This window comes from Taeniopygia guttata, chromosome 26, assembly GCF_048771995.1.
Source record: "Taeniopygia guttata chromosome 26, bTaeGut7.mat, whole genome shotgun sequence".
NCBI classification, from domain to species: Eukaryota; Metazoa; Chordata; class Aves; order Passeriformes; family Estrildidae; genus Taeniopygia; species Taeniopygia guttata.
Window position 1 is genome coordinate 1,642,881 of NC_133051.1, and position 27,920 is coordinate 1,670,800.

At 48.4% G+C, this 27,920-nt stretch overlaps 1 protein-coding gene across 1 annotated transcript; it reads left to right on the plus strand.

Annotated features, from left to right (window-relative positions):
• The first annotated feature begins 106 nt into the window (after nt 1-106).
• On the plus strand, nt 107-27,920 carry ILRUN (inflammation and lipid regulator with UBA-like and NBR1-like domains). The gene is made up of 5 exons (XM_030255723.4): nt 107-374; nt 11,820-11,974; nt 15,172-15,369; nt 16,875-17,203; nt 24,558-27,920. The coding sequence occupies exons 1-5, from the start codon at nt 217-219 to the stop codon at nt 24,591-24,593; spliced, it is 876 nt and encodes a 291-aa protein (XP_030111583.1). The 5' UTR covers nt 107-216; the 3' UTR covers nt 24,594-27,920.

Sequence of the window (27,920 nt, forward strand, 5' to 3'; positions counted from 1 at the left end):
GACGCCGGTCGGGGTGAGGGGGGGTGACGTCACGCACCGCGCGCCGCGGGGCGGGGCGGCGCAGGCGCAGTGCGCAGCGGCGGCGGCGCGCGCGCACCCGCTCCCCCCGTTCCCCCCCCGCCCGCCCCCGCGCGCCCCCCCCGCGCGCGCGGCGCTGAGGCGGCCCCGGCCCGGCCGCGGAGCCCCCGGGACCCCCCGACCCTCCCCACACCGGCCATGGAGGGCATGGACGTGGACCTGGACGCCGAGCTCATGCAGAAGTTCAGCTGCCTCGGCACCACCGACAAGGACGTGCTGATCGGCGAGTTCCAGCGGCTGCTCGGCTTCCAGCTCAGCCCCGCCGGCTGCGCCTTCTTCCTCGACATGACCAACTGGTGCGGGCCCGGGGCCGGGGGGGCGGGCGGGACGGCCTGAGGGGCTCCAGGGGCCGCGGTGCTCTCTCAGCCTGTTCGCGGTGCTCCCTCAGCCTGTTCGCTCCAGGCCCCCGGGCGCTGTTTGTGCTCTTCGTGCTGGGCCCTCCGTCCCCTGCCCGGGCTCCCATGGCGGTGAGGGAGCGGGACGGGCCCGGGGTGACTCGGCCCAGCTCGGGGTGCGGTTTGCCGGTGGAAGGGCCTCGGAGCTGTTGGGGTGGCGGACACACACACGGGGTGTGTGAGCCGCGGGCACGGACTGCGTTCGGGCCGCCCCGACTCGGAGGCAGCTTCAGAGCAAGGGAAATTGTGGCAGAAAGGCGCTGTAGGATCCTGGAGCCGCGGTGCACGTGTGAGAGTTACCGGGGTGTTTGGGGAAAACTCGGTACACTGAGGGTCTCTCTAAATCTTCTGACTCTTGGGTGTGTGTTTGTCTTGATAAAGGCTCAGTGTCACTGCCCAAGGAAAAAGCAGGCACGGGTTATCAGTGAAACTGTAGCTCGAGAAAAACAGAGAAAATATTCAGTACAAGGGTGAAAAACAGTAGCTAGGAGTGTTCTGGTGCAGTGAGCCCAGGAACTGTAAAAAGGAGGTTGTGGAGCAGCTGCTTTGTGAGTCGTGTGGTTTGGCTCGTTTTGGGCTCTTGCACCTCTCAGCCCATCTCCAAAGTGTGTTGACCTAAAAGCTCTGCAGGGTGGGGGCTGCAGGAGAGCAAATGATGCTATGTGTTTCAGACACGCTGAACAGAGATCACTTCACTAAGCTCTGCTTAGAGGTGGACCATCAAACCCAGAAACCTCAGCTTTGAAAACTGAAATCCAGGGGGAGGTCAGAATATCAACAGCTGGGGGAAAACTTGTGTGGAATTGTTGAGCTTATAAACAGTGGGAAGACAGCTTTATTGGCTTTTTGGTTTTCCTTCGTCCTACAGCTCCATATCGAATTTTAATGCAAATAACCATCTGCAGAAGGAATAGGGGAATAGCAAGTAATTCCCTGTGTTTAGTAAGCTAACACAATGTGAAAGAAGGTCTTGAGGAGTTCAGGAGTTTGCTTGGAAGAAATGGTTGGTTCCTAGGAGAAGATGCTTTCCCACCTTATCCGTGATATGACTAAAACTGACACTGCACTGTAATCCTGGGGGTTCTCTGAGATTCCTGGGGAGAGCAGGGAACAGAGTTCCCTGAAAGTTACTCCTGAAGATGCTCTGTGTAGCCAGAGTGTTCCTGGCTTGTGCTGAAGCAGCTCTTTTTCATTCAGGAGTATTGAATTCTTGGTTGAAATAACAGCATTTCAAATCCAGCCTCAGAACCCATGGCTTTTTCAAATGTTAGTTTAATTAGAAGAAGATCTGAAGTGTTTGAAATAGCCTTAATTTCCTAATATATAGGAAAACTTTCCAATAGTTTGGTTCTGAAAACATCGGTTTTCACTTTTTTTTTATGAAGTTTGGTAAGTCTTGTGGCTGGATGGGCATGTTCCTGTTGGGGTGGTGAGATATGTATGCAAACAAACACGGGCTGGGACTGCTCTGAGGGCTCAGAGCCCGTGTGAGTGCCCATTCTCAGCCTGGCAGGGGTTGCTCCTTGTCCCCCAGCTCGGTGCTATTCCTCATGCTGGTGTGTCCTGCTGCCAGCTGTGCCCTGTGCCTGTCCCACCGCCCAGCTCCCACCCCTGCCTAGATGGCCACGAGGTCGTTGGCCCTGCTGGGCTGACCCTGCACTAACCCTCAGCAGGGACAATCAGGACGCCTGTTCCTGTTCTGGAAGTGCTTTTCCTGTGTCATTGAGGGGCCCTGTGCAATCCACACTGCCCAGGTGATTCAGGTGCCCTACCAGGTTTGCCTTGTGTGGCCTGGGATTAGGGTCAGAACCTTCTGGCACCAGCATGTCCTGCAAATAATTTGTCTTGATGAGACTATCAGATCACTTTTCCAAGCGTTACAAAGTCGTGGCACGTTCTTTCAGGGATGATCCCTTCCCTTCTGCATCAGGATTGATGTTCACCTGCAGGAAATGGTGAGGGAGCTCATGGTGGGCTGAGAGAAGGGCACGGGTTGGGTATTCCAGGTTCTCTGTAGCCATGTACCACGTGTGAGTTAATTAACAAAGACATAAATAGTTTCACTAGAACTTGTTCCCAGGTGTGAAGGCTGCTCTTTGGCAATAATTGTCATCTCCTGACCTGCAGTTTCTTCCCCACTTTGTGTCTTTCACGTATTTAGGGAACACTCAGAGTTTAATGTGCTTTGAAAGACCATTTCCAACAGCATCATTAGTAATTGTGGTCAGAGGACTTACAGTGAATTAGCAGTACTGCTGGAATAAAGGAATTGTTTTTAAATAGCTTGTTTGGCCAATCTAGGGGGGAAAATTAGTGGCTGACTGGGGAGGAATACCTGTAAGTAGCCTCTGAAAGTCTGTGTCCACTTCTCCAGTTCCCAGGAATGCTCAGTGCCCCCTCAGACCTCTGTCAGGCTTGGGCAGTGCTAAGGAGCTGCCAGCTGGCTTTATTAACTGCTGCAAAAATGCTTTGGGTTGAACATACTCATCCAAAGTTTCAGAGGCTGTTCCTTGATCTGCAGGAAATACAGGTTAAACCCTTTGTCTTTCCCTGCTATTTATTAAACACTTTCCTGGAGTTATGTCTGTTTTCTGTGCTGACTTCTTCCCTTCTTGCTGCATAAATCCGATTCCCGAGATCCTGGCTGTACATTCCCCAGCAGCAGCACACACCAGCCTGCTTTACCATTTAGTTATTTATTTTCCATTCAGAGAGGCTGCAGAGGGAGAGGCTGAGCTTTCACTTTCTGCCTAAAACCAAAAGTGAACTTCTTTGTTCAAAAAGCAGAACCAAAAATGAACTGTTTTGCTGCTGAAAACGTTTCTTCCTTGGGAGGAAACCCTGGGCGGGTGAGTGGGGAGGGCATTTTGCTACTGTTGCATCCAGGAGCAAATCCCCCTTGGTTACCTCGGCTCTGCTCCCTCCCCTCCAGATGTTGGGCCCCACCACAGGTGGGAGGGAGGGGGCTCACAGGAGGGTTTTTGTGGTGCAGTGAAGTCCCACGTGTTGCTTGCAGCTCCACAGTGATCTGTGAGATGGGCAGGAGTGGCTCTGAACCCCTTTGGCCTTGGCTTGCCTTCACAGGGAGCTCTGGAACTCCATAAAAGCCATTGGATTCCTCTAAAGCTGGTGTGGAAATTGTACTGGGACAAGAAAAAGGAATTATTTTCTTTTAATTGGACTGTGTGCCAGCTTTGTGGGTGAGAGGCTTGGAGCTGCTTCAATTCCGTGAGAATGTGAATTAGTTTGAAGTAGCCAATGATGGTGGATTTAAAATCCATATTTTAGTGTAGCTGGCTCAGAGATTCCTAGTTTGGAAGAACTAATGTATATTTCAATAATTTACATGTAATATTTCTTTACATTCTTCTTTTAGCTCTTGTTTAGAAAGCTGAATTTTTATCAGAGCAGTAGGTGTGATATTTAATTGAAGTGTGTCAGGTAATGATGGTTTCCATTGTGTGGGTGGGGAAAAAAGGCATTATTGTAACAAAGCTTTTTGGATCCCGCTTTAGGTGAAAAAGGTCATTATTTGTAAGGTTGTCAGATCTCTTCTAGAGATCCTGGTGTTTTTTTTCATCTATTTAGGAGAATTTGTAGCTGTGTCATGGTTTAACTAGTACTCCCTAGGTGATGTTTTGCATGAAGATAAATTTATCTCTGAAAATACTGCAGAAATCTGCAGTAAAACCTTGTTCTCTCTCATGTCAGGTGTGAGGCAGCTCTGTGCTACAATTGCTTTATAGATTCACATTTCCATCCCCGTGGGTGGTCTGTTCAAATTCTTTATATCCAGTGAAACACCTGTATTACCCAGAAGTGGATGTACTTAATTGGGAGTCTAAAGACATGATTTAGCTAATAGGGGTTTAATTGCTTTTCCCATGACTTACACAAAGTGTAGGTGCTACTCAGAGGAATACTTGAGGTATATTTGTGTAAGTCAGGACACTCGGAATTTAACAGAACAGACTGGGTCAAGGGGATTCACTCACATGGGATGTGTTTCCAAAGTGGCTCACACCAGCATTGCTCCTGATTTTTAACCTCAGGTGTTTGCAGACACCTGCAGCATGCAGGTGTCCTGTGAGAACAGATGTTTGGGCTGCTCTTCACATTGAATCCACGTTCTAACAAATGTGAGAGGAAAACTTCCCCCTTGCTCTGTATAGACCTCAAACTCAGTTTTAACACCCCTTCCCTTTGGTGGGCAATCCTCATGTCAAGGAGAAACCGAGACGTGATTCTGTAAGAAATCATCCTTCCCTGGGGATGCCTGTGGGTTTTCATTCCTCACCCAACATCCGTGGGGCAGTGACAGCAGCGGGTGGGAGTTCCCCTCATCCTTATCAGGTGACAGAGACCAGAGTCCCGTGTTCTTTCTGTGACTCAGTACACGTTTGTCGAGCAATCTGTGTCTTGGTGTGACTCTGGTCGGGTTAATATTTGTTTATGGTGACCAGCTAGGTCAAAGCTGGTGAGAAGGGCTGCCTCAAAACATTGGTGGGGTGTTGATAAGCTTTAGTAGGGAAGAAGGAAGCTGAGACTTTGGACTTGATGTCCATCTTAGTCTAACCCAGTTGGTGACTGTCCTCACAGGCAGAAGTGGCACCCCAGTAGCAGGTCTGGTGGTTGCTGAGGTGCTGTCACCAGGATATCAGGACAGTCTGGGGAGCTCTGTGGGTTGTGGCAGGTGCAGGGTCATTTACACCCTTGGGTTGGGGAGGAAAAAGAGGTTTTAAACTGTTTGGTCTGTTGTGGTTCACTTGAAACACAGTGGATGTCACAGTGCCTGTGAATCATCCCAGACTGCTGCCTGTGTCCACAGCTGTCTCCTAATGCTACTAAAAATAGCAACATTACAGAATCAAACAATTTAAAAATATTTTCTTAGAAGCTTTTATCTAGTGCATTAAAAAAAAAAAAAATCCCAAACCCACACCTCTTCTCCAGAGCAACTCAAGTGTTTGACCTGATTATTTTGAATGAAATTTAGACTGTAAAGAAATTGTATTTATAACTCTGGAACATACTATAATTGTGCTCCAAGTTACAAAGCATTGAAAAATTTGGTGCCTGTGGCATGAAAGCATAAGCAGGTAACTGTAGCAGAATAGGGAATTGGGTACAATATCATTTTGGTCCAGCTGGACTCTGCCTTACATGCCCCAACTTGTTCTCAGACAGTTTCTGTAGCTTAATCCCTTTTCACTTTCATCAGACAATTATAGATCGGTAACATAGTTGGTACTGAGGAATTGGCAGTTACAGAATCTCCTGTGCTGGCAGCTCTCGATGACTTTCCACTGGGAAGAGCTGTTGCCTGTTTTCAGTGGCAGCTCCTGCTGGGACATTCTCGGGATATTTTACTCCCCTCTTCAAGCTGGTGGGACCAACTGCTTTGGGAGGGCTCAGCTGCTGGGGATGGTTCTGAGAACTGCTTGTAGCACCAGTATTGTGCTGCTGTTGGCAAGGGGTTGTGCTCAGGTGCTTTTGCTGTGCTCAGCCCTGTGCAGGTATCTCAGGAAGGTTCCAGCAGCTGCTGTTGGTGTTTCTGTGCACATTAAAGCTGCTCAGGGAAAGGGAGTTCCTTTGATGGTTTGGTGCTCTGAGGATGCTGTGCCTCTCCTGTGGGCTCTCAGTTTCTCTCCTCGTGCCGCCCCTGCAGACACAGGATTGCTTCTGTCACCACAGGTTTCTGTCTTCTTCCTAGAACACCCTACTTGTGTGTGGAACTGCTGTTTTCAACTAAGACAATGAAATCTTTTTCTGTGTCTTCATGTGAAAAAATCCATAAGCTTTAAATTAGCCAGATCTTCTCCCCCACCCAGCTGTGTAAATTCAGCTTAAAGCTTTCAGCTTCCCTCAGTGATCCCTTTCCATCATCTTCTAATGTAGTTTCCCAACTTCATACACAGAATTTAGTGTAACTTTAGTATAAGAAGGGTCAAGAATGAAGAAAACTGACGCAGAAATTTTGCTTTCTGAAATTCTGTCTGCTGAGAGATATTCGCTTATTAAAATTCCAGCCCTTCAAAACATCTTGAGACTTTGCACTTAATTACCATGTGTCATCCCTATTGAACGTTTGAATTGAAAGCTCCAGGTAGAAGTGCTTTCCTGCAGCATGATGTGCAATGCCTCTTCCCCCACCCCTTCGGCCTTCCCCAAGGCTTGGAGTGAGGCGTCTCCTGCTTCAGGAGCCACAGAAGCTGTTGGAGATATCCCAGCCTGGATTATCAGCAATCCAGGTCCCCAAGAGCTGCGGTGAGGAACATCCAGCTAGATTGTGGAAACAAAGAGATGAAAAGGATTGCCTCACTTGGATGTCTCCCATCTGCATTTTTAGTCTCTCCCCCCTGTATCTTGTAGAAAAGTTCCATTATTTGGGAATGAGAAACTGTCCATCTGCTGCACTGTTCATTTTTGGTTTTTAACAATAGACACCTTATGGGGTGCTGTGGTGCCTGGTTACAGACTGCATTTGGAGAGCGAGAGGAGCTCTGTGAAGGTGGAGACTTGAGTTACAGAAGGAGACTGAGGTGTCCTACATCACATGTTCTGCGCTGGAGATTTTATTGTGCTGTTTAGCACTGCCCAGCGTCTACATTGCATATTTCCAGGAGATGTTACCTGAGTTGCTCATGACAAAACACTGCACCCTGTGAGTGCTGAGGGCACCTGCCTGCTCCTCTCGCCCTCCACAGGGACAGACCTTGGCATCTTTCTTCCCATGGGTTTGTTACATAAAAACCATTGCTGGCTGTCTCTGCATGACCTGAGGGCTCCTCCCATCTGAAATTCCGAAGGGAAGGTGCGCTGCAGGGAGCATTGTCTGTTCTCCACCAGCCCAGGAGAAGCAGAGCCCTGCAGTGCTCCCCAGGAGCAGCCATGGTGGGTGCTGTGCTGTGGGCATGGGCAGGAGCCAGAGAGAGGGAAACTTGCAGGCTGGAGTTTGAGCCTAAGCTGTCATTTGAATATTTATCCCCCCCAAAAATCTGTTCTTTTAAAAAATTGCATCTTTTTCTTTGGCTCTCTCATCAAGTAATTTGACAATATATGAAAGCTTGCAGATTCCTGTAACATTCATAGTTCAAATTTTAATGTCCCTTGTCTTGTATGTTTGAAGCACCTGCTTGTACTGCTTTTCTTCCAAGATACTGAACTTCTCTACGCTGAAGGAATTCTCCATATTCTGAGAAGCAGAAGGGTTTTGGGCCCGTGTTCTGCTTTGCTTGAGGCCTCAGCAGCCTCTGTGCTTCAGTGCCTTCAGTCTCCTAAGAAAATCTGATACAATTAATTAAAAGACAATTTCTATTTACCCATATGCTGTTGGTTGTTTTCAGGACAGGGAGGTTGTGTAAGGGGGCATCGAGTTTGTGAACTGATTTAGAAGAGTTTCTCTTAATTTTGAACACTGAATTACTTTAATTAATTAATGGCTAAATATATTGGTTTGTCTGGAAAAAACAGGGAAGGGAAAAAAGGGCTCAAGAGGAACCACCTCTTAGCTATCACTTAAGAGTTGTTAAGGGATGTCATCAGAGCTATTAGCAGAGAAGGTTTTAACTTGAATATTGTAATTTAGCTCCTGAGGCTTGAAATGAAGCAGCAGAGCAGAAGGATTGATCTGGAAAGGAATACTTTGGTGTTGTGTGGGAAAAGCACTTGACATGCAAGAGTTATGGCATGCCCTTGGAGAGGAAGGAGAGGGATACCCAGAGTTAGAGTGGATTTGGTTGATAATGTGGAGCTACAGCCTGTACTTACCTCTTACTCCCCTCTCTCTTTCTGGGATCTGGCTCCTCAGGCTAAAATGGAGCACGGTGCTGAGTCCTGGGCTCACCCCATCACTGGGTGACTTGTGACTGCAGGCTTTTCCCGGGATTGGATCCTGTCAGACCTGCTCTGTAAGTGTGGCAGGGCTACAAACTGCTGCGGTCCAGGACTGCTCTAAAAATGGAAAAATTGCTTCATTTTGGGAAGGCAAGGAGAGCCTGAGACCTGGAGGGCCCGGTGAAGAAAGAGCTGCATGGCCACCCCTGTAATTAGAAGAGCTCAATCATGTAAATTACACTGGCTGGATTTGCAGAGTTGTTTGGCTTATAATAGTAATTTATCACCTATGGCAGAGAGCAGAGGGTAGTAAGTAGTGTGGTGTGAGTCACACTGAGAAGTGAAATCAGGCAGGCAGGGATATGTGAGCAGAAGCCTTTAGATGATAACTGGACCCTCTGAGGGCTGACCCTTGTGTCTGTCCCTGCAGTATCTGCAGCTGGGGCTACGCAGTTACAGCTGGACAAAGACCTAAAAAAAACCCCAAATATGTATTTTAAAATAGACTCATTTCAAGGCCTTGAGTGTGTTTGCCCTAATGCATCTCTGTCATTAGGGTCACACTTGGTTGTGGGCTGCACTGATGCTGTGCCTGTGGCAGAAGGGCGAGTGCAGGATGGGCTGCTTGGGTTCAGCTGCCTGCACATCACCGACTGCAGAGAGTTCAGCTCTGCAAGTGGCATTTTCCCCAGAGTGCTGCTCTGCAGCTGATCTGGGGCCTTTGGGCCAGGGAGGAGGGATGGGAGCACTGTGTGTTAGGGGGAGGAGGGGACAGAGCCAGTGGTTGTGCAAGGTGTGAGCTGGGGGTGCCTCTGGCACAGAGCGTGGCCACCACCACTCTGTCCCTATCTCCTGGGGTTGTCTGTGTCAAAGAACATGAACTCAAGGCAGATTTGCTTTGTCATCCTGACTTTGGCTTTTGCCACTTTGAATTTCTCTTCAGTTTCTGGAAGCTTCTTTTTAGTTCTCTACTAGGAAGTCCGAGAGGCGTTGAAACACGTAGAAGGGCTCGCTCCAAACATCCCCCGTCACACAGATCATACGGGAGTGGGGAGGTGGGTTTGGGAATATTTGATCACAAATGGGGCAAATCTGTTTCCAGCGTGCGTTGTTCTTTAGTTAGTTTTTAACTCGATGCTGCAGAGGAGTGTTGTTTCCCAATGGCAAAGCAGACTGAAATATGACCCCGGGATGGGAGTGCTGGCCCCAGGCCTGTGTGCACAAATAGCCCACTACCTTCTGAGGCCTGTTTGCAGCCCAGCAAACAAACACAGCCAGGCTGCCTTCCAAAGAGTTGCAGCAGAAATCTGCCCCTCGGAGCTTTTATTTTTTTCCTCTCAGTGTCAATAAAATGTCAGTACCACTGATTCCAGAACGATTGCTCACAAGGTGTTGTGCTCCATCTGAAAATGCAGTTATGTAGTAGTGGATTAGGAAGAGAAAGAGCTGCATTGCTGTCTTTTGTATCTCCTACAATACCTTTTGCCTTGGGTTGCTGTACTACAGGAAGAAATCCTAGTGCAAACTAAGCTCTAGCTCATGGTGTTAGCTGGGTGAGCGAGCAGGAGTCTCTTGGCACAGCCCTGGTGTGAGTTATGTAAATCTTGTGCAGTGTATAAGCAACAGGCGGTTGGTGACGTAAAACTGAGCATTTGTCTCTGTTTACTGGCTAATATGACATGGCCCCTTCCTGCAGCATTTGACTGAGCTGACAGGATTAAATAGAGCCCTGACACTCCTAAGCAGAAAACGCCTCAGGCTGAATAATGGTTTCTGCTCTGGAATTCAGAGGTCTGGCCACGGCACAGGACCCGTGGCTCCTGTGTTGGACCAAAGTCCGCTCGGCACGGATGGCAAGGGTCTGGCTGTGACACTGGGGTTGCTGAAGCTGATCGATCCCCGTGGCCATGTTGTGCAGGACATTCCTCCAGTGCCTCCTTAGCAGGATGTCAGGAACTCCTGTGATTCACAGCGATTATCTGCTGGTGCTGTGATGGATGGATTGATTGCAAAACCGATGGGGCTCTTTGAGTCCTCTCCCAGTGCCCCCCTGCTGTTTCCCCCCAGTCAGGTGCTGCACTTTGGGTTCCCTGAGTTTTCTGCGAGGAGAACATGACACTGTTCCCATGCAGCTCAGATTTTATCCAGAATGTCTGATTTGAATGTTTTTTGCCATGAACACTGTAGGAATTGAACAGGAGGCAGATTCTTCACTCACTGTTTCAAGCCTCTTTCCAGCTGGCAAGCAGCCCCACAAAGCCCTGTGTTTGCTCTTGCTCAGGGTCACGCTGCAAATGTTTCTCTTGCTTTCACCTTGGCTGTCTGACTCGGACACATGACACCCCACAAGCACCCAGCCCCTCAATATGTCACTGTGCCCACACAGAGCAGCTTCTGCAGGGCTTTGGTTTTAGGTGGTGGTTCCCAGTTCCTGAAGTCTTGATTTTGGTTTTTTTTAATTTTTTTTTCTATCCTGCTCAAAAAAGCAACACAGATTTCTGCAGTCATGAATAAAAAAAGCAGTTGTTATGCCCATCGGGTTTGGGGAGATTTTACTCATCTCCATTCTCACAGCACCCACTCACAACATGTAAATCAGGGCCATAACCTCTCAGACATGTATAAACAGAGGAATTACATGACTTGACAAACACTTACATAATGACTTAATAGTATATCGTGGAACTGAGCTAAGGCTCATGAATCCTCTTCCTGCCTGACTGTTCTTCTTCTCACATTAATTATCATGAGCTGTAGCTACACCATGGCTCAGGAATCAATAGCATTGTGGCTTTCTGAATATCCTTAATATATCACAGGCTTCACTGTCATTTATCTTTATTCAGTGAGAACTTTTGACTCAGGTGGTTTGTAAGTTCCTGCAAGTTGAGACTACCCAGAGCTAAACAGGCACTTTTTTGATGAATAAACAGTTTGTACCTGATGGTATGTTTCAAAAACTCCAGCAAGGCTGGAGTTATTATCTGTAGCTACTGGTGCCCTTTGGCCCTGAGAGTTATCAGACGAGTATTCTTCATGTTTTGTTCCTCTTGTGCTCCTTTTGGACCTTGTGTGCCAAAATAAAAAGCAGAGGTTTGGTTGGTTGTTATGAAATTAGCTGAGGTAACAAGGCTGGTGTGAAGAAACTGTCCAGTGTTTGCCTCCTGAGGCATAGCTCTTCTCTTGGTATCTCCTGAACTGTTCAGCAAGTTTGATAAAGAACTGTTGGAGTAGAAGCCTCCAAAACTTCTAAGTTACAAGATTTCCAGAGAAAATAGAAGCAGAGTAGAAAAGTTATCTAAACCAGCAAGAAAAAGTGCTGTATTTTGAGCTCTGTTATCTTGGGGAATCCATATGTGATAGAGATAAAAGCTTTTTAAAAAACACATGAGCAGCAGAGTTATTACAGTCTGGATATTTTTGCTGAACTGTTTTAAGATGATATATGACCTGTGCAAAGGGCCTGACCCACCTGTACTTTGGGTTGTAATGTGCTTTTTTCCTTTTCAGGAATCTACAAGCTGCCATTGGAGCCTACTATGATTTCGAGAGTCCAAATATCAATGTCCCCTCCATGTCATTTGTGGAAGATGTCACCATAGGTGAAGGAGAGTCCATCCCTCCTGATACCCAGTTTACAAAAACGTGGAGGATACAGAATACAGGTGAGGCCTTTGGGCTGCACAAGCCCCATGCAGTGCTGGGATCCAGTGGCAGGGATGCTGGCTTGAGGCAGGAAGCTTGTGTGCCCTCACCTGGGCTGGAGCCACCTGAGGTGCTGCCAGCCCGTGCAAGTTCCCCTTCCTGGGTTGGCACAAACATTTTGTGGTGGGATGTGCAGCTCAGTCAGGTCACCAGTCTTGTTCCTCGTGCCACCACACAAACAAACTCTAGGAAACTTGTAGACAAATGAGGCAGTGACACAAGGGTCATGTGGCAGGTCCACTTCGGGCAGAATTGCCTTTTCATGTTCTGAGAGGATGCAGGGCTGGAGAGACCACATTCCAGTTTGAAATAAGTCAAAGCAGTGCTGGGATCCAGGAAGTGAGGCTGGGCAAAGTGCATTCCCAGTGCTTGGCCTGGTGGGATGCAGTCAGAGAGGAAAATGAGATCCATGGATGTGAAGGAGTCCCTTGTCCTCAAGCTGTGTAGTGATGGGATGTTGTATGAACATTTAAAACTGTTTGTCTGAATATAATTGACCTGCTTCTACTTGTGTGGGGGAGAACAATCTCACACCGAGGTGTGATGCTGGGAGTCATCACGAGTCAGGTTCAGCTCTCAGTATTTCTGCTTGTGAATAGCTGCAGGATTTGGACAGAATATCCACACTAAAACCACACTAAAAATCTAAGAGTATTTCATTAGCATGTTTAAGAACACTGATTTATAGAGAATGTGTTCTACACAAAGGATTTAATATTTCAGGGTACTTTTTCTGCCTTCTTCTGTTTGAAAGTACAATGAAAGGGTAACACGTGGACTTGCTTTAACTCTAGTACCATGAAAAGTTGACTGGCAATTTTTTTATAACTGTCCCAAATACAGCTCTTACAAATCTAGTAAGTGTGATAGGTCTTGTTTCTCCACTCCTAGTATCTCAATTTGCGTGTGTTATGACTACACCTCTATCTTGGGCCCTTCTGACTCCTCCCTTCCTTGTTCCTGTGATGTGCCATTTCCTGGATGCAAATTCAGCCTTAATTTAGCATCCTAGTTCAGTGAATGTTTCATTGTTCTTCACCTTCTGAAATCCTGGGCCTTCTAAAATGAGGGACAGGAGCTCATCTTGATGTAGGATTTCCTGGTGAGGCCGACATGTTTTGGCTTCTGTGTGGTTTGAACCTGGCTTGTCAGACCATCTGTCCGTGCCCTAAAAGTGGTGCTGGAGGCCAGGGCTTGGTACAGCCACGCTGCCGAGGGTTGGTGAAGTGCAGCTTCACATGCTGGTTATGATTGCAGTGTGAGGAGGACTGCAGCATTTGAAAACCATTCTTTGGTTTAATTAAGGTATAGTATCAAAGGGCTGTAGTATTTCCAGATAATATCTACTTGTTAGGCAGATAACTGAAGCAGAGCCAAGGTTTTTAACAGCTCTACAGGAGTCCTTGATTACATTACTTCAGTTCTAGAACACAAAATACCTGAGGCATGTGTCACTGGAGCATTGCAGGTCTGATGAGTGTGACAGGCAGAGCTCAGAGATTGTCAGTTTGAGGCATGTGAGCTGTGAGCTCAGTTCAGTCAGGTTCTCATATGTATCAGTAAAAAACAATGCCCTGCTCTGGTACCTGCAGGACGGTGCTGCCTTGTCTGTCAGAAGAGCAGTTTTGTAGTAGAACAATTGCTGAAAGAGCAGCAGGATTTAACAGCCTGGCTTCCTCTCCCCACTCTGCCCCCAGCTGCGGCTGGCTCTGCAGGACACTCTCTGCAATTTATCATCTCCTGAGAGATGAGTGTACTGAAATAGAATGACATAATCATAATTTCATTTTATGAGGCTTATCAGTTGCAGTGTTCTAGGCACCTTGCAAGCCTAAAGCCATTAAACCTGATAAAAATCACATAAATAATTTAAACTAAACCATGTTGCTGGGCTGCCAACCTCTGCAGATGAGGCTTCATGCTCAAGTGCCCCATGCCTCGGGCTGAGGTCAGCCAGACACCCAGCTCCTGTTTCAGAGCCTGCTCTCTCAGCACCTTTCCAGCTGTACTGTACATCCCCCACGCTGAGCATCCCGCTGCACTCCTGCACATCCTGCTCTCCCTGTGAGGCTGTGAATTCCAAAATAAGGACTCGACAAGAGAACCATTCCCTGCCATGTCTTCACTGGAGTATCCACAGGGATTAAATTAGCAGGCAAGCTGTTGCAAAGGATGCTCCTTGAGGTAACGTGAGGTCAGAGCAGCCTCCAGCACGCGCCTCGGACCAGACGGAGCAGTTCCAAGCTTCATGGTGGTTCAGGCTTTCCGTAGCCATTTCCGTCAGCCTCAGCTGAGCAGGAGGTGTTCTCAGTCCTTGGCTTAGTCATGTGATGTGACTGGGGAAGAAGCAAAAGAAAATTGTGCTAAACTGATTTTTCATGAGTCTCAGGAGCACTTTTTCTTTCTGTCTGCCCCAGCGCTTGTTATCTTTGGCAGCAGTGCCTGCATGCAGGAGCTGTTTTCTGTCTCTCTGATTGCCAGGTCGTGCTGTCAGTCCCAGTATCTGCAGTCTAAACATGGATCTCCACAGATAAATTGTGTGTTCACAACCCTTCTTGCCACCTTTGCACAAGCCTGAGAAAAATGTTGGTGCAAGGAGAGAAATAAATGATTTTAGGAAATAGTGCTGGCACTTCAGTTACAGCTCAAACTATGAGTTCCTCCTGAGACTCCTAACAGGCTTAGAAAGAAATGAATCCCTGAAAGGACATGTTGCCAACACTTTGTATAAATAACAGGTATTTGACGTGGCATATTTCAGGAGCTTCATGGAGGGAGGCAGAAATAGGGGCACACAACACAGCCCTGCCCTTGTGTCTGCCTCTGGCCCTGGGAAAAGGGAGGTGTGTATAAGTTTAAGTTCCATTTTTTTTTAAGCTGTTACACTGTGACTTTGAGAATTTTTTTGTGTAACAAAGACACAGAGATTACTCAAATAGGAATTGTCCTGCTGGTCCCTAAATGCACCAGTTAAGCCTGCTCTGAAAACCAGGCTTCCTCAGCTTCCACTGCTGCTGTGTCCTGTGTGTGTTGGTTTCCTTTGACCATCCAACAATTGCACAACTGTTTTAACAAGCATGTTTCAACCAGTCTTACACAAACAGACAAAGCTTTTCCTGGTGTGCTGTCAGTAATTCCCTCTCCTGTCTAATCCCAGGGACGGAGGCGTGGCCCCCAGGGGTTTGCCTGAAGTATGTCGGTGGAGACCAGTTTGGCCACGTGAACATGGTGATGGTGAGGTCCCTGGAGCCGCAGGAGATGGCTGATGTCAGCGTGCAGATGTGCAGCCCCAGCACCGCCGGAATGTATCAGGGACAGTGGCGGATGTGCACTGCCACGGGACTCTACTACGGAGGTGAGCAGCCCCTACCCAGCCACAGCCCTGCTGGGGACAGCAGGGACACCACGGGCACAAAATGGAGCAGAGGGCAGAGGTCTGCCAGCCCAGGGCTTAAGTACAGAACACAGTGGAGGAAAACATCAAGGGAGCTGCTTTGTTGTCTTGGTCAGTGTTTTCTAAGCACTGGAATAAATTACAGATTACATAAAACTCTGCAAAACAAAGGGATGTGCACAGCTCTCACGGAGGCTCTTTCCCCGTTGGTCCTTGTCGAGATTCTTTCCCAGTTTTCTATTTCTTAACATTGTGAACAGCATCTGAGCATAAAATAGTAGTGAAAACCTCATGTGAGAAGTTAATGCCCAGGGTTTAATGCAGTGATTTAGTCTATCCCCTGTGAGTTATTTCTCTGTTTAAAGAACACATTTGGCTATTTTGCCTGGTACTTCAGCCTGGGCCTCAAACATCTGCCTTCAGTGCAGCCTTTCCTCCCTTTTCTGCCAGCTTTAATTTACACTGAGAACATCTTTGTGTCTCTGTTGGCAGCTGGGAGTATCCCAAGTTTCAGGGTTTGTGTGAGAGGTGTTGGCACATGGAGTGCCCAGAAGGAGGGGGATACCGGCAGTGCTGGCACTGTCGTGTGGCTCCTCATTGTGTCCCTGAGGGATGGGCAGGGATATCCCCATGCAGGTGGGACAGCCTGTTCAGTTTGTGTTGGTGGTCCCATATGCTCACAAAGCCAAGGGTTTCCAGAAGATGCCCAGCCCTGAACAATGGGAAAAACTGCCACTTTTGCCAGAACACCTGAAGAGTTGAACCCCTTTGGCTGTCAAGCTCTAAGTCCGAGGGGCTCTTGCCCTGCAGCCGAGTTGGTGGCTTTGCTGGGGGCTGCCCCGAGGTCCGGTCTGGCGATCCCGGGGCCCGGACATCCATCCGTCCCGTTTTGGGTCCCGGTGATGCGGCCCCGGGCGGCGCCTGGCTGCAAGGCCGCGGGACAGCGGCAGGGGGCGCTGCGGGGCCGCTGCAGAGCCGCCTTTGGGGGGACGCGTTTGGGGCGTGGGGGGATCCCTGGTGGGTGTGGGTGTGTTCGGGGGTCAGTGGTGCTTGTGTGTGTGTGTGTGTGTGTGTGTGTGTGTGCAAGGATTAGTGGTGTCTCTGTGCAGGGACAGCGGGGCTGTACAGTTTTCAGCAAGGGCAGTTGTGTACAGGGAGGATTAGTGGTGTGTACTGGGGTCCTGGCCCTAGCAGAGTGTGGAGTTCCCTCCACACTAGTCATGTACCCCTCAGGTAGAATATCACTGACCCCAATTGGCTCCTAAAATTCAAGCTGCTGATCCCAGACCTGGGGGCACTGGAGCCAGTACTGCTGAGGCTTTATAAAAATGTGCTTTAAGCATTATTGCTTAAAAAGGACTTATGTCTTTTTCTTGCTAGTGTAAAGGATGGAATTCATTTGCTTCTTCTGACCCTTCTTCATAAACTCCCATCTAGTGACAACCCAAATGTGTATCTTTCCACAGATGTCATCTGGGTGATCCTCAGCGTGGAAGTTGGAGGACTTCTGGGTGTCACACAGCAGCTGTCATCCTTTGAAACAGAGTTCAACACGCAGCCTCATCGCAAGGTAGAAGGAAACTTTAACCCATTCGCCTCTCCACAGAAGAACAGGCAACCAGATGAAAACAACCTAAAAGACCCTGGGGGTTCCGAGCTAGGCACAATCAGCAAAAACACATGGGGGCCTGCTCCTGACCAAATCGAACAAGATCAGAATGGACTGTCACAAAACTCTGTAAATCTCTCCCCCAGCAGTCACTCGAACAACTTGTCGGTAGTGACGTACAGTAAGGTAGGTGCCCTGGGCGAGCAGGAGAACGGGTAGGGGAGGAGCCTGGCAGGTGTGTAATTGCTCTTCCTTCCAAACTGCAAAGCCCTTTCCTTCTGCTTCTGCCAGACCTGCTAAGGAAGGTTCTGAATTTGACTGTCTGACTCTGCCAAGTCCTCATGTTATATTAAAATATTTTTTGCCTCTGATAGACTCTACCAGATCCACCTTTTTGTTTTCGCTTCAAGTCCTTCTTAAACTTTATATAACCTTGTTTGGGTGCTGTAACTGCAAGTGACTGGAGCCTGCTCCAGTTGCGTGTGCAAATAAGTCAAAATATCTCTCTAGATGTGTCCTGAGTTTGACATAATTTTGAACAGAGAACAAATAACCACACCCTCAAACTTCAGATTAGCCAGATAACTTCAACTTCTTTTTAGCTGGTGTGGGGAGACTACACAGCACACCATTTAATTACAGAAGCTGCCTGCAGGAACAGTCAAAGGACTGTTCCTGTCTGTGTCCTTCTCTTGTTCATAATTGTAGGTGACTTTTAAATTATCTTTACTTTAAATCTCTCTCAAAAGCTTGCTTGGTGGATGCTATACGAGTCTGAGTGATATTTTGACTGTTTTTATTTGCTTGTGTGTGAAAAATAAATTGCAGGATTATTTACAATTCAGAATCCACCTGTTAATGCAGCAGTATGTGTAGGTGTGTACTGTCGTATGTCAAACTAGTTTGATTTTTTAAATCCTTTAAAAATGCTTTACTGTACTTTGAGCAGGCTGTGTAGGACAATAACACTTGGTTGCTGAATGACTTAATAAAGCCCTAATGTTAGTTCACCTACAGCACTTTAGTTCCTCCCTGGATGACCTGCCTGTCCTGTGCCAGTGGATCTTGTTTTAGTGACCTTTACCCCAGGGCTGTGCGTTTTTTGTGGCCTGACTGCCCCCCCTTAGCGGTCCCAAACAGAGCCACCACCTCTGGGCTGGCTCCTGCTGCCAGCCCTGCTCAGTGCAGTGGAGTGGATGGCTTGGGAAGGGATGAGCTGTCAGTGAAACACCCCTGAAGTGCTGGAAGCTGCTGCAGTGGCTGCGTGAGGGGGTCACGGTGCTCCCCAAGGGGCCGGGCTGGGGCTGGCTTTAGGGAACGTGGGTGTGAGGAACCAGAGCCCCTGGCAAGGAGCAGCTGTGCTGTGGGAGAGAAGCCATCAGGAGAGTGAAGCACTGCCTGAGAGGTGTCACAAGGTTGAAGTGAGCTGGTTTAGCTGGTAACCCAGAGCTCTGTGCTCTGAGGAAACGGGGGCGGTTATAATCTAACCCCAAACGTAGGGCAGGTGACCTTTCCTCCCCTTTTTCCTTGTTTTGAGGTTATTTATTTATTTTTGTATTTACAGGATATTCTTGGGTGGATTTGAGGTGGATTGTCTGAGATTAAAGCAGACATTTTGTTTGCTGGTTTGAGAAGGGACAACTTTATAGTCCTGTTTTTGGTTGGGGGTGAGGGATATGGAAAAGCTACTTGAGTTTGGGTGGTTTTTCTCTCTACTGCAGTTCTTCTTTTTTGTGACATACAAAGACAAATTATTTTATCATTTGGAGGCTGTTCTGGTAGCTCTGGAGATCTGAGTCATGTTCCAGCCTTGCCCATCCTGCCCAGGGCAGGAAGTTTCTGCCAGAGATCCAGTATTCCTATTGGTACAATACTGGTTCTGTAGTAAACAAGTTCGAGTGAGTTGGACATCCCAGACACCTGGTCTGGTTTGAAATGGTCAGGTGAACATTCCCCCCATTCCCTGACCAGGCCTCTGGGAAAAGAAGTTGCAGTTTTGTTTGGTTTTTTTCCCTTTGTGTGCATGGTATACCCAGCTGGGGATGCTGCTGGAGCAGAAAAGGGGTTATTAGAGGTGATGTCAGGAGTATTGAATTACCTGAGGAACAGATGGAGCTCCAGTTCCTGTTGGGAAAAGCTCTACCTGGCCCATCTTCTCCACATCCCCAGGGGATCTGACCTGTACTCTGCTGCTGCAGAGGAGAAGGAAAACTACTGCATTGGGAGTTGCTGCCCTGTGATTGAATATTCATGTGAAAGGCTTTATTTCAGGTTCTAGAGCAGACAGGAGAGCACTGTGGGTTGGTTGGGCAGTGGCACAGACTCCAAGAATTCCTGGATTTTATTTATTTTGGGCAGGATCTCTGATGTTTTTGTCTCCTTTCATGTACCTGGGAGAGGGAGGGAATCCCAGTCATGTTTGAGATGCCATTTGGTGAGCAAAGGAGATGCTTCAGGTTTAGTTAAAATGTTGAGAAGAGCCTGTGTCCTGTATTTAGAGGTAAAATAAGCCCTTAAATATTTCTCAGCTGACTGTGGAGGCTTCCTCTGCTGACAGACACTGGGGACACCCAGTCGTGCAGTGCATGAGACCATGAAATCTTTGAGATAAAATGAGCAGTTTCTGGCATCTGCAGGTGTAAAACATACTCGAAGCTGACAGACCTTGTCGGAATTAGTTCTCCCTCTGGTGCACTGAGCAGGTGTGACTTGTCCTCCAGAGCTCCCCATTGGAGTCAGGGTTGTGGCAACACCACCGTGCCATCTGCTGCTGGGTTAGACAATTACAGCAGCATTTCACACCTGGAAACATTCAAAATGCTTTTATACAGCAGCAGAGTGTGTGGTTTGAGTGTCCTAGAGAAAAACAAACAAAACCAAACACAGAATTCCCTGTAATTGGTAAGATGAAACCTGTGGCATGGTTGGAAGAAGCTGTGTGCCCTTTATTCCTGCTATGGCACCCACCTCCCTGGGGCCCCCTGCCCACCTTCCACACACACTGTGGGGAGGCTGCAGGCCAGGGCCTGCCAGGGCTTTGCTTGAAGCATGTTGTTGCTAAATCTGTTCCCAGTGGAGTTTTTGCATGTTCTTAGATGTAAAGATGTGCCTAAGTGCAGGATAGGATGCCCAGAAATCCCCATGCTCAGATACTTCATTCTCTGGCAGACTTTCTCTGGACTCTCCAGAGATCTGAGGTAGATACAGCTTTCTGCTATTTACTCCTGTCTCATAGCAACCCTGCACGGTCACTGCTGCTCTTCTGTGACTGGCTTTTCCCTTAAAAGCCCAAGATCCAGTCTTACAGTGCCTGGGAATTAGAGTTTAATTGCTTAACTGAGGAAAGAAATGTACACGTTTCCATGTTTGAGGAGATCAGAAGTGATTAGCCATATCCTGACACTTAGATTGTACTTAACATCTCTATATAAAGTCCACAGATCTGTATCTAAACCTGCTGCCCAGATGAACTGAGGAATCACATCTCTCTATGTCATGCAGAAAACTGCACCTGGAGGTTGTGATTCTGCAAAGATTTGCCCAGACAGGACACTGAGCATCATCCCCACCAAAGCAAATGGTGCCAGGCTGTCCTGGTCATTGCTTGTGCTGCTCTTCCAAGCCCAGTGAAATAGAAACATATTTGGAGTTCACAGCTTTAAAATCTGAGCTGTGTTTATGCTCCCCATCTCCCTCTGTTCTGTGTGGAGTTGAGCTGCTGGGCATCATTCTGTACATAAGGGAAAACCAATCCTGTCTCCTTGGAGCCTTTAACTGGCTTCCCCTCTCTGAGCTTAAATGTTGCTGCTTCTAAAGCCATGCTTCTCCCAAACCACGGCTCCAATTTGCAGATTTTTGGAGTACCTCTATAAACTATAGACAGAAATACTTCTACTGGAAACTGGGCATAAAACTGTCTTCATGCATGAGGATGATGCCCCAGAAATGTTTGCATCCATGGAGGAGGAGAAGCTCCTTCCATCCTGGTGTCTGGGCTTCACACTGGGCTGGTCACCGTGTGGTTACATCCATTTAGACACTGTGGGAGAAGGTTGGACTTGGAGTTCCCACAGCACTGCAGCCTGGGCTGGGCTGGCACGAGCTGGTTTGCCTCTCTAGTGGCAGATTGGTGGTTTGTGTGCTGCATGTCAGCTCATCCATGAAATCCATGTCCTTCCTGCCTGGGAAGTGCCAGCTAATCTGGTTTTAGCCCAACTTTGCTCCATTGCAGCCCAGCAGAGTTGCCTGTTGTTTATCCTGGCCCAGCAGCACATCGGGGAGTTGTGCATGGGAACTCAGGTACCTGAGCCCTGCCACCTCCTCACCCACGGGCACCTGAACCAGCCCTGCCAGTGCCTGCTCCCAGAAGGTCCTGAACTTCCTGGTGGTCTCCCAGCCACGCCATGTTTGCACAGCATGCATGGAATAAAACACAAGTGCTGGATGCTTTGTTCTGTGTTTGTGCTCAGTTTACGTAAGCGAGGTTGTAGGAGCGGCCTGAGGGGATGGGGGCTGGCAGCGTGGGCTGGGGCCACTGTCAGTGTCCACTGGGAGACTCCTGTATTGCTGTGCATCCACCTCCTGTCCCTGGAAGTGTACCTGCCTTGGTGGTGACTCAGTCACAGAGGTGAAATAAAGAGCTGTCTGAAAGCCTGTGTGTGATGGTTTATGAAAGATTCACTTAATCCTCGCTTTGTTCCCAGCACAGGTACCTCGGTTTACAGAGCTCAGTCTTCAAAAAGGGTTTTAACTTCACAAAACATCTCACTTCCCTTCTAGAGGCACGAGTCAAATGATAATTTATGCCAGTAGTTGTCATGCAGAGTCTTTGCTTGGAAAATCACAGTCCTGTGGTGTCGCACACTGGTCTGTGTGAAGAGCCAGTGCTTCCACCAGCAAGTGAGCAGTTACTTCTGGGGAACATTCTGGAAGAACTGAAACTGAGTTTGCAAAGCTGCAGCTGAGCTTTTCATAAAGACAGTGATCCCACTTGGAGGCTAGACGGGAAGGCACCAAAAATACTGGGAATAATCCTTCCATTGAAACAAGTCAGAAAAACTGCAATTGTCTGCAGAGTTATTTTTGCATGTTTATGATATAAAATGTTGCATAGAGGGAATAATTAGGCTTGAAAATGTCATACAGGGGTTTGGTATTTGCATTGCAGCAGTAATTGAAGTTTGCTGGTATCAAACCCTTACACATGTGACTAAATGTCATGGCACAGGGGAGGTGGAGTCACCTGCACAGGTCTGCACTAAAGCAGCTCTCACTTGCCTTAAAGATGCAAGTGGGGTTCAATTTTGCCCCAATTTTTGAATCTTGGGTAGGTGAAATGCAGTGAAGAGTGGCAATTCCAAAAGGGCTTTTCCATGGTGAAATTCCTTGTGTCAGGAGGAGCTGACCATGGTCATTGCCAGGGGAGCTCAGGGTGTCAGGTGCTCAGTGCAGGGTGGCAGGTGATGCACAGCTGTACATGCTGAGCAATCTCTTGTGCTGAGCAAACTTCTGGGTTTAACTGACACAGTTTGCACAACTGCATAGCCTTAAATTAGGTGCTCCAGAAACCACTGTGTGGAGACCCAGAGGGCTTCCCAAACCAGCTCATGGTGACTTCACAGGATCTCTGCATCCAACAGCACAAATGAGCTGCTCTGATGTCAGACTGAGGGTGACTGCAGCTCCTTATACCACAGGGGGATGCTTGTGGAACCCCCAAATTAAAGCAAGCAAGTTTGTTTTGCCTCTGGTGTCTCCTGTGAGGTGACACAGGGTAAGGGACGCCCAGGGTGGTCCCAGCAGAGGGGCAGGGTGTGGTCAAACCCCTCCTGAGCTCGCCAGGCAGTGCCTCAAACAAAGCCTTGTGTGCAGGTAGCTCAAAGATGAAGCAAATTCTGGCAAATGTGTCTGTACAGGTAATCAGCAGCAAATCCTGTTTTCCTTCTGCAGAGTGCTAAGTACAATAGCTTAATCCCTGTGAGGTGAGACTGCCTGGGATCCTTTTATACACTGCTTTTCCTCTGTGTCCTTTTCTTGTGCACCTGCTCACACCATCTTAATGTTTCTGTCCTGCTTCTCCCCTTCCCCCTGTTCCAGTGAGTTTATTTTTGGAAATGTTGGATTTCTCTGGATTTTCATGGGAGCGTCTCCTTCCTCAGGTGAACTATCATGCTGGAATCTGCTGGCTGTTCTCTTTGGAAAAGCTTTACAAACTGGCACTGCAGCATATTCCTGGGGTAGAAGCGTGTTTGTTTTTCCATCACTTGCGTGTATTTCTGTCTGCAAACAGCAATTTCCACATTCCCAGTCTTTCATACTTCCCACGCAGTTCAGGAGATGTCCTGGTTAATTGTCTGCTGATCCTCCTCTTGGTTGGATGCTGAGAGCTGCTTCATTTTGCCATTTGCTTGTATTTACCACCTGATTGTATCCCCAAGAATGAACTTTTTCTCTCCAGCTGCAGCAAGATTACAGACTGTTCATGGCACTTCCTTCCTAGTCAGATGTGCAGCAAAGCTCTACAGCCTGGGGTTTGCCAGTGACGTGGATTCTTTACACAATCTGTGTTCCTACTCACGGCTCCAGGGCCCTGGCTCCTGCAGTGAGGGGGTTTTGAAGTTGTAGAACACAAAGGAAATGGTATTTCCTAGGAAATTTGCCCTGTTAAAGGCAGAGTGGTGAAAACTAAAGTCAGAGCTTCCTGTTCAGCCAGAACAAGAATGGTTTGGGCTCTCACTTACCCAGAGTGTGCTGGGAAGAGCTGGACTGTGTTTGAGAGCATTTGCATAATGGTCACCCAACTCTGCCATGAGGTACAACAAGTTTTTCTCCCTCATCTCCCTCCTGACCTCAGTGTGTGTCTGGGTTTGTGTGAGGGTTGTACCTTCTTCACTGACAAACTTCATCTCCTGTGAGCTGGGGCATCTCTTGCTGCCTGTTGGTCTTTCTTCTGCTTCCTGATGAAACCCCGGATAACTGACCTGGACAATAGAAGTTACAAAGGGAGTTCCTGTTAATTTGAGACCTGTGACTACATCTGACATTTAGGTGACTCACTTCAGGATGTAAAGGAGGGAAATGGATTCTGTAGGTAGCATTTTGGGGATTTTGGTAAATGCTCTGGTTGATTTCACTGGAGGCAAATGTGCATTGTCATCTTGAGAAGGCACACATGGCACTTGTGGGAATGTGGAATTCTTTTTCTTGGGTTTTTTCTGGCATAGCCTCTCACCCAGTTACAGCCCCACGTCTGTGGGACAGACTGGGGAGGCTGCAGGGGCTGAGCCTGCAGGTGTTGTAGCATCTATAGGGAATTCTGGTGTAGAAAACACAAGTTATTTTGTGGCCTTGGCCTAAAAAACATCTGACAGAGGTAAGTGGTGGCATCTGCCCTCTCTGGGGAAGCCAACCCTGGAACATGTGGTTTCATGGTGGGGTTGGTGGGAAGCCCTGGGCTGGGCTGGGCACTCTTTGGAGCTGAGCACTGAGCATTTTGTTTCTTGCCTGTTGAAAATTGATTATGTCTCCAACTTTCTTTCAGGGTTTCCACGGTCCTTATCACTTCGGACAGTCTTAAAACACAAAAACACAAAACGGGTATCGACAAGAGGAGAATTTAAGAAAAAGTTGACTTTTGGGGGAAGGGAGGGGGATTCATGTGGCAGACAGACACAGCGTGGACCCCCCTTCTCTGCCTCCGTGTTCTGGAAAAGAAGAAAACAAAAGCCCAGTAACTTAAGACTAGCTGTTTCCAGAGGAAAGTCCAAAACCTGAGTATGCATGTGTGACTGCTGGATTTCAGAGTGGTGTAAATGCTGAGGAAGAAGAGACACCAACACTATGGGTTTTTAGAAATCATCTTCACATGTAATTAGGTAGCTTAAAAAGAAGTCTAAAAATGAAAATTTAAAAGCCATCTTTAAAGAAGAATATTTTGCCTACAGAGCGGTTGTAGTTTGAGCAAATGTTTAATTTCTGTTTGTTTCTTGTTCTATTTTTTTGGTTTTCTTGCCTAAGGGACAGCGTGCATTTTCCCAGAATGTCCTGGTTTGCTGCCGAGCGGGACTGGCTCAGCACCCGCTGGGGTTTGTGCAGGGACTGCTTCTGTCAGGCTTTTTTAATGCCAGGTTGGGTTTGCACCCAGCACTGCATTTTTAACAGCATCTGCTGCTTTTAGTTACCGACTTTTTAACCTTTTATTTCCTCTTTTCCTTTTGGTTTGGGTGTTGCTTTTAAGTTGTCTTGCATGTTGTTGGGAGCCACGTTATGGACAGGTCTCAGTATCAGAGTTGGAGAGGGAGAGACTGGGACTTCTGGGATGACATGGAGGGCTCATCTCCCTTCCCTCTTGTACATTGAAGTACACAAATACGCACCCACGTTGATAAGAAACTGATTTATTCAAGTTCCTGAACTGTCCTGTGTGGTTAGCAGTTTAAAATCCCTTTTTGTTCACTCTCGTGTGCAGTAGCTGTGCCTGGAGCTGTGTGCCAAGAGGAATCTGTAGCTGTAATTCACCTGCTGGTAGTTGCAAAGCTTCACAGGCATCCCATCCTTTTCATTTGGAGTCTCCCCTCTCTCTTTCAGAGCATAAGTTTGTATTTGTTTCTCCTGTGCTGAGGTGTAGCTTAGAGGCTGACCATGTGTTCTGGAGCACAGAGCAGGAGGTGACACCACCACCTGGGTCCCACTGTCACCTCCTGTTCTTCTGCCTTTGTCATCTGGGCTCGGGGCTGCACTCAGGCTCTGAGTGGGCTCATGTTAGGGGAGGGATTGCAAAAGATTTGCGCTGCTCTGCTGTTCCCCCAGCATGTTTTCCTCCCGTTCTGGACTCTGAAGTGCAGCGTGAGGGGATGCAGCTCGGTCTCAGGCACTGTGGTGAATTTATTCTGGAGTGCTGACCCCACAAACAGAGGAGCACACCCTACAGCACCATCCTGCCCAAACAAACCAGCTGGAACATCCATCTGCCAAAGATACAGGAATATGCAAAGCTCCCTTTCTTCCAGATCTTTCCAGTGAAGGCTTTTCCCTGTGTCAGAGCTGCACATGGCTTTGCCCTCGCTGCTCTTGGCTGCTTTTGTTTTTGTGGCTGCTTTTGAATGGGGGAATCTTTCATTGCAGCTACCAAGGACTGGTACCTGGTGCATATGGATGGACCTCGTGGGGCCAGTGGGAGTTCCTTGTGCCCAACAGAGCAAGGATTGGGCGATGGATTTTGTTCATATTTCAGAGGTTCAGTTGTTACAGATCACCATCAGCTGAAATCTGCCTTCAGAAATCTGTTAGCTGGGAGGAACAAGTGTAAGATCAGAAACTGCCTGTACAGAAGTGGCACCACAGGGTTTGAACTGCCTGCCACTTGCACTTGCAGTCTGGTGGGGACCTGGGCGAGTGTTGGGATTGGAGTGAACCTGCTGAAGGTGCTGCTTCTTGGAAGGTTTCGTTCTTGTGCTGTAACAACATTTTGTCTTGGATTAGTTCTGAGTATTAATCTGAGCATTGATCTGGGGGGTGATCTGCAGCCCCACAGCGTGGTGTGGGCAGGTGGAATCTTTGCTCACTCCCTCCTTTCCTGACAGGTGGCTCACAAGCCCCTCTGAGGAAATGAGCACTGCACCTGCAGCGCTGCTGCTCCCCTTCTGAGGGCACTGAGCCCTGGAGACAGCTCTTGCTTCAAGTGACGAGGTGATTCCTTATCTTTATTAGCTCCTTGTGTCACCTGCACAGTGGAAGGGAGGGGAAATCAAGGTCTGAGTCTGAGAGTTAGAGCTGTGCTGTGACCTTTGCCTGGTGTCAGCAGAGACACCTGGGAGACCCTTGCACTTGGATACCCCCACGCTGGCTTTCTGCCCCCTGGCCCGTGTGCTCCTCCCGTGTCCCCTGGCTGCCACACTCGTGTTCCTGTGCTCCTCCTAAGGCTGAATTTATTTCCCTTGTCTTGAAAAACCAAAACCTGCATGTGCCCCGAGTAGCCCTGTGCTTTCCCACTCCGAGGGCACGCGTTTGCAGTCTGTGGTGTCCTGGTGACAGGGGTCACACCTTGCAGGCTGTGAGGGAAGGCAGGGCTCACGTCGCAGGCTGTGAGGGAAGGCAGGGCTCTGAGATCTGCAGCTCCTGCTGCTCACCCCCTGCTCTGCCTGGGCACTGAGGGTCCCACGGAGCACTGGCTCCCTGGGACCAGGGTTGTGGCCCCTGCTGGGGCACTGGAAGGATGTTTAAAACGGCTTGCTCTATCTCTGTGTTTTTCCTTGAGTAAAAGCTGTTTCACGGAGGCCAAAGGTGGTTTTATCTCCTGATTTCTGGGAGTTTCGTGCTGCAGGTTTCCAACTTTTAATGGGGAGATTGAGATGACTTTGACCACGTTCTGCCCAGGTGACCTCATGACACTGCAGTTTGTATCAGCTCCCATAAGGGAAAGGGGAATGTGGAACATCTCTGATGGCCTCTCAGTGGGTCCCTGTGGTAAGCCAGAGCCACTGGGACCCTGTCACTAACACAGCTCAAGCAGTGTCACCTCCCAGCCTTGGCAAACTGGAGCAGGATGTCCCTGGGACTGGCCCCGAAGTGGCAGTGCCATGGCAGGGGGTGAGAGAGTGGGAATCTTCTGCCCACCCCTCAGGAGTGCTGGATTCGAGCCCTGCCAAGGTGTGGGAGCTGGGGCAGAGCCGTGCAGTGGGAGAGCAGTGGTGTGGGTGGAAATGCACGCTGTCCCACGTCTGGGTTTCTGTTGTGTTTAATTTTTTCCGTGTGTGAGTGCGTGGGTGGTTCCCAGCCTGTCTGTGCTCGCCGGGGCAGTGCATGTGTAGCACGGGATGGTGTGTTGCCTCTCTGAGTCTGGGAGAAGTCCTATGATAGCACATTGGGGGTGGAAATAAAGGAAGCTTTTTCCTTAATGTATAAA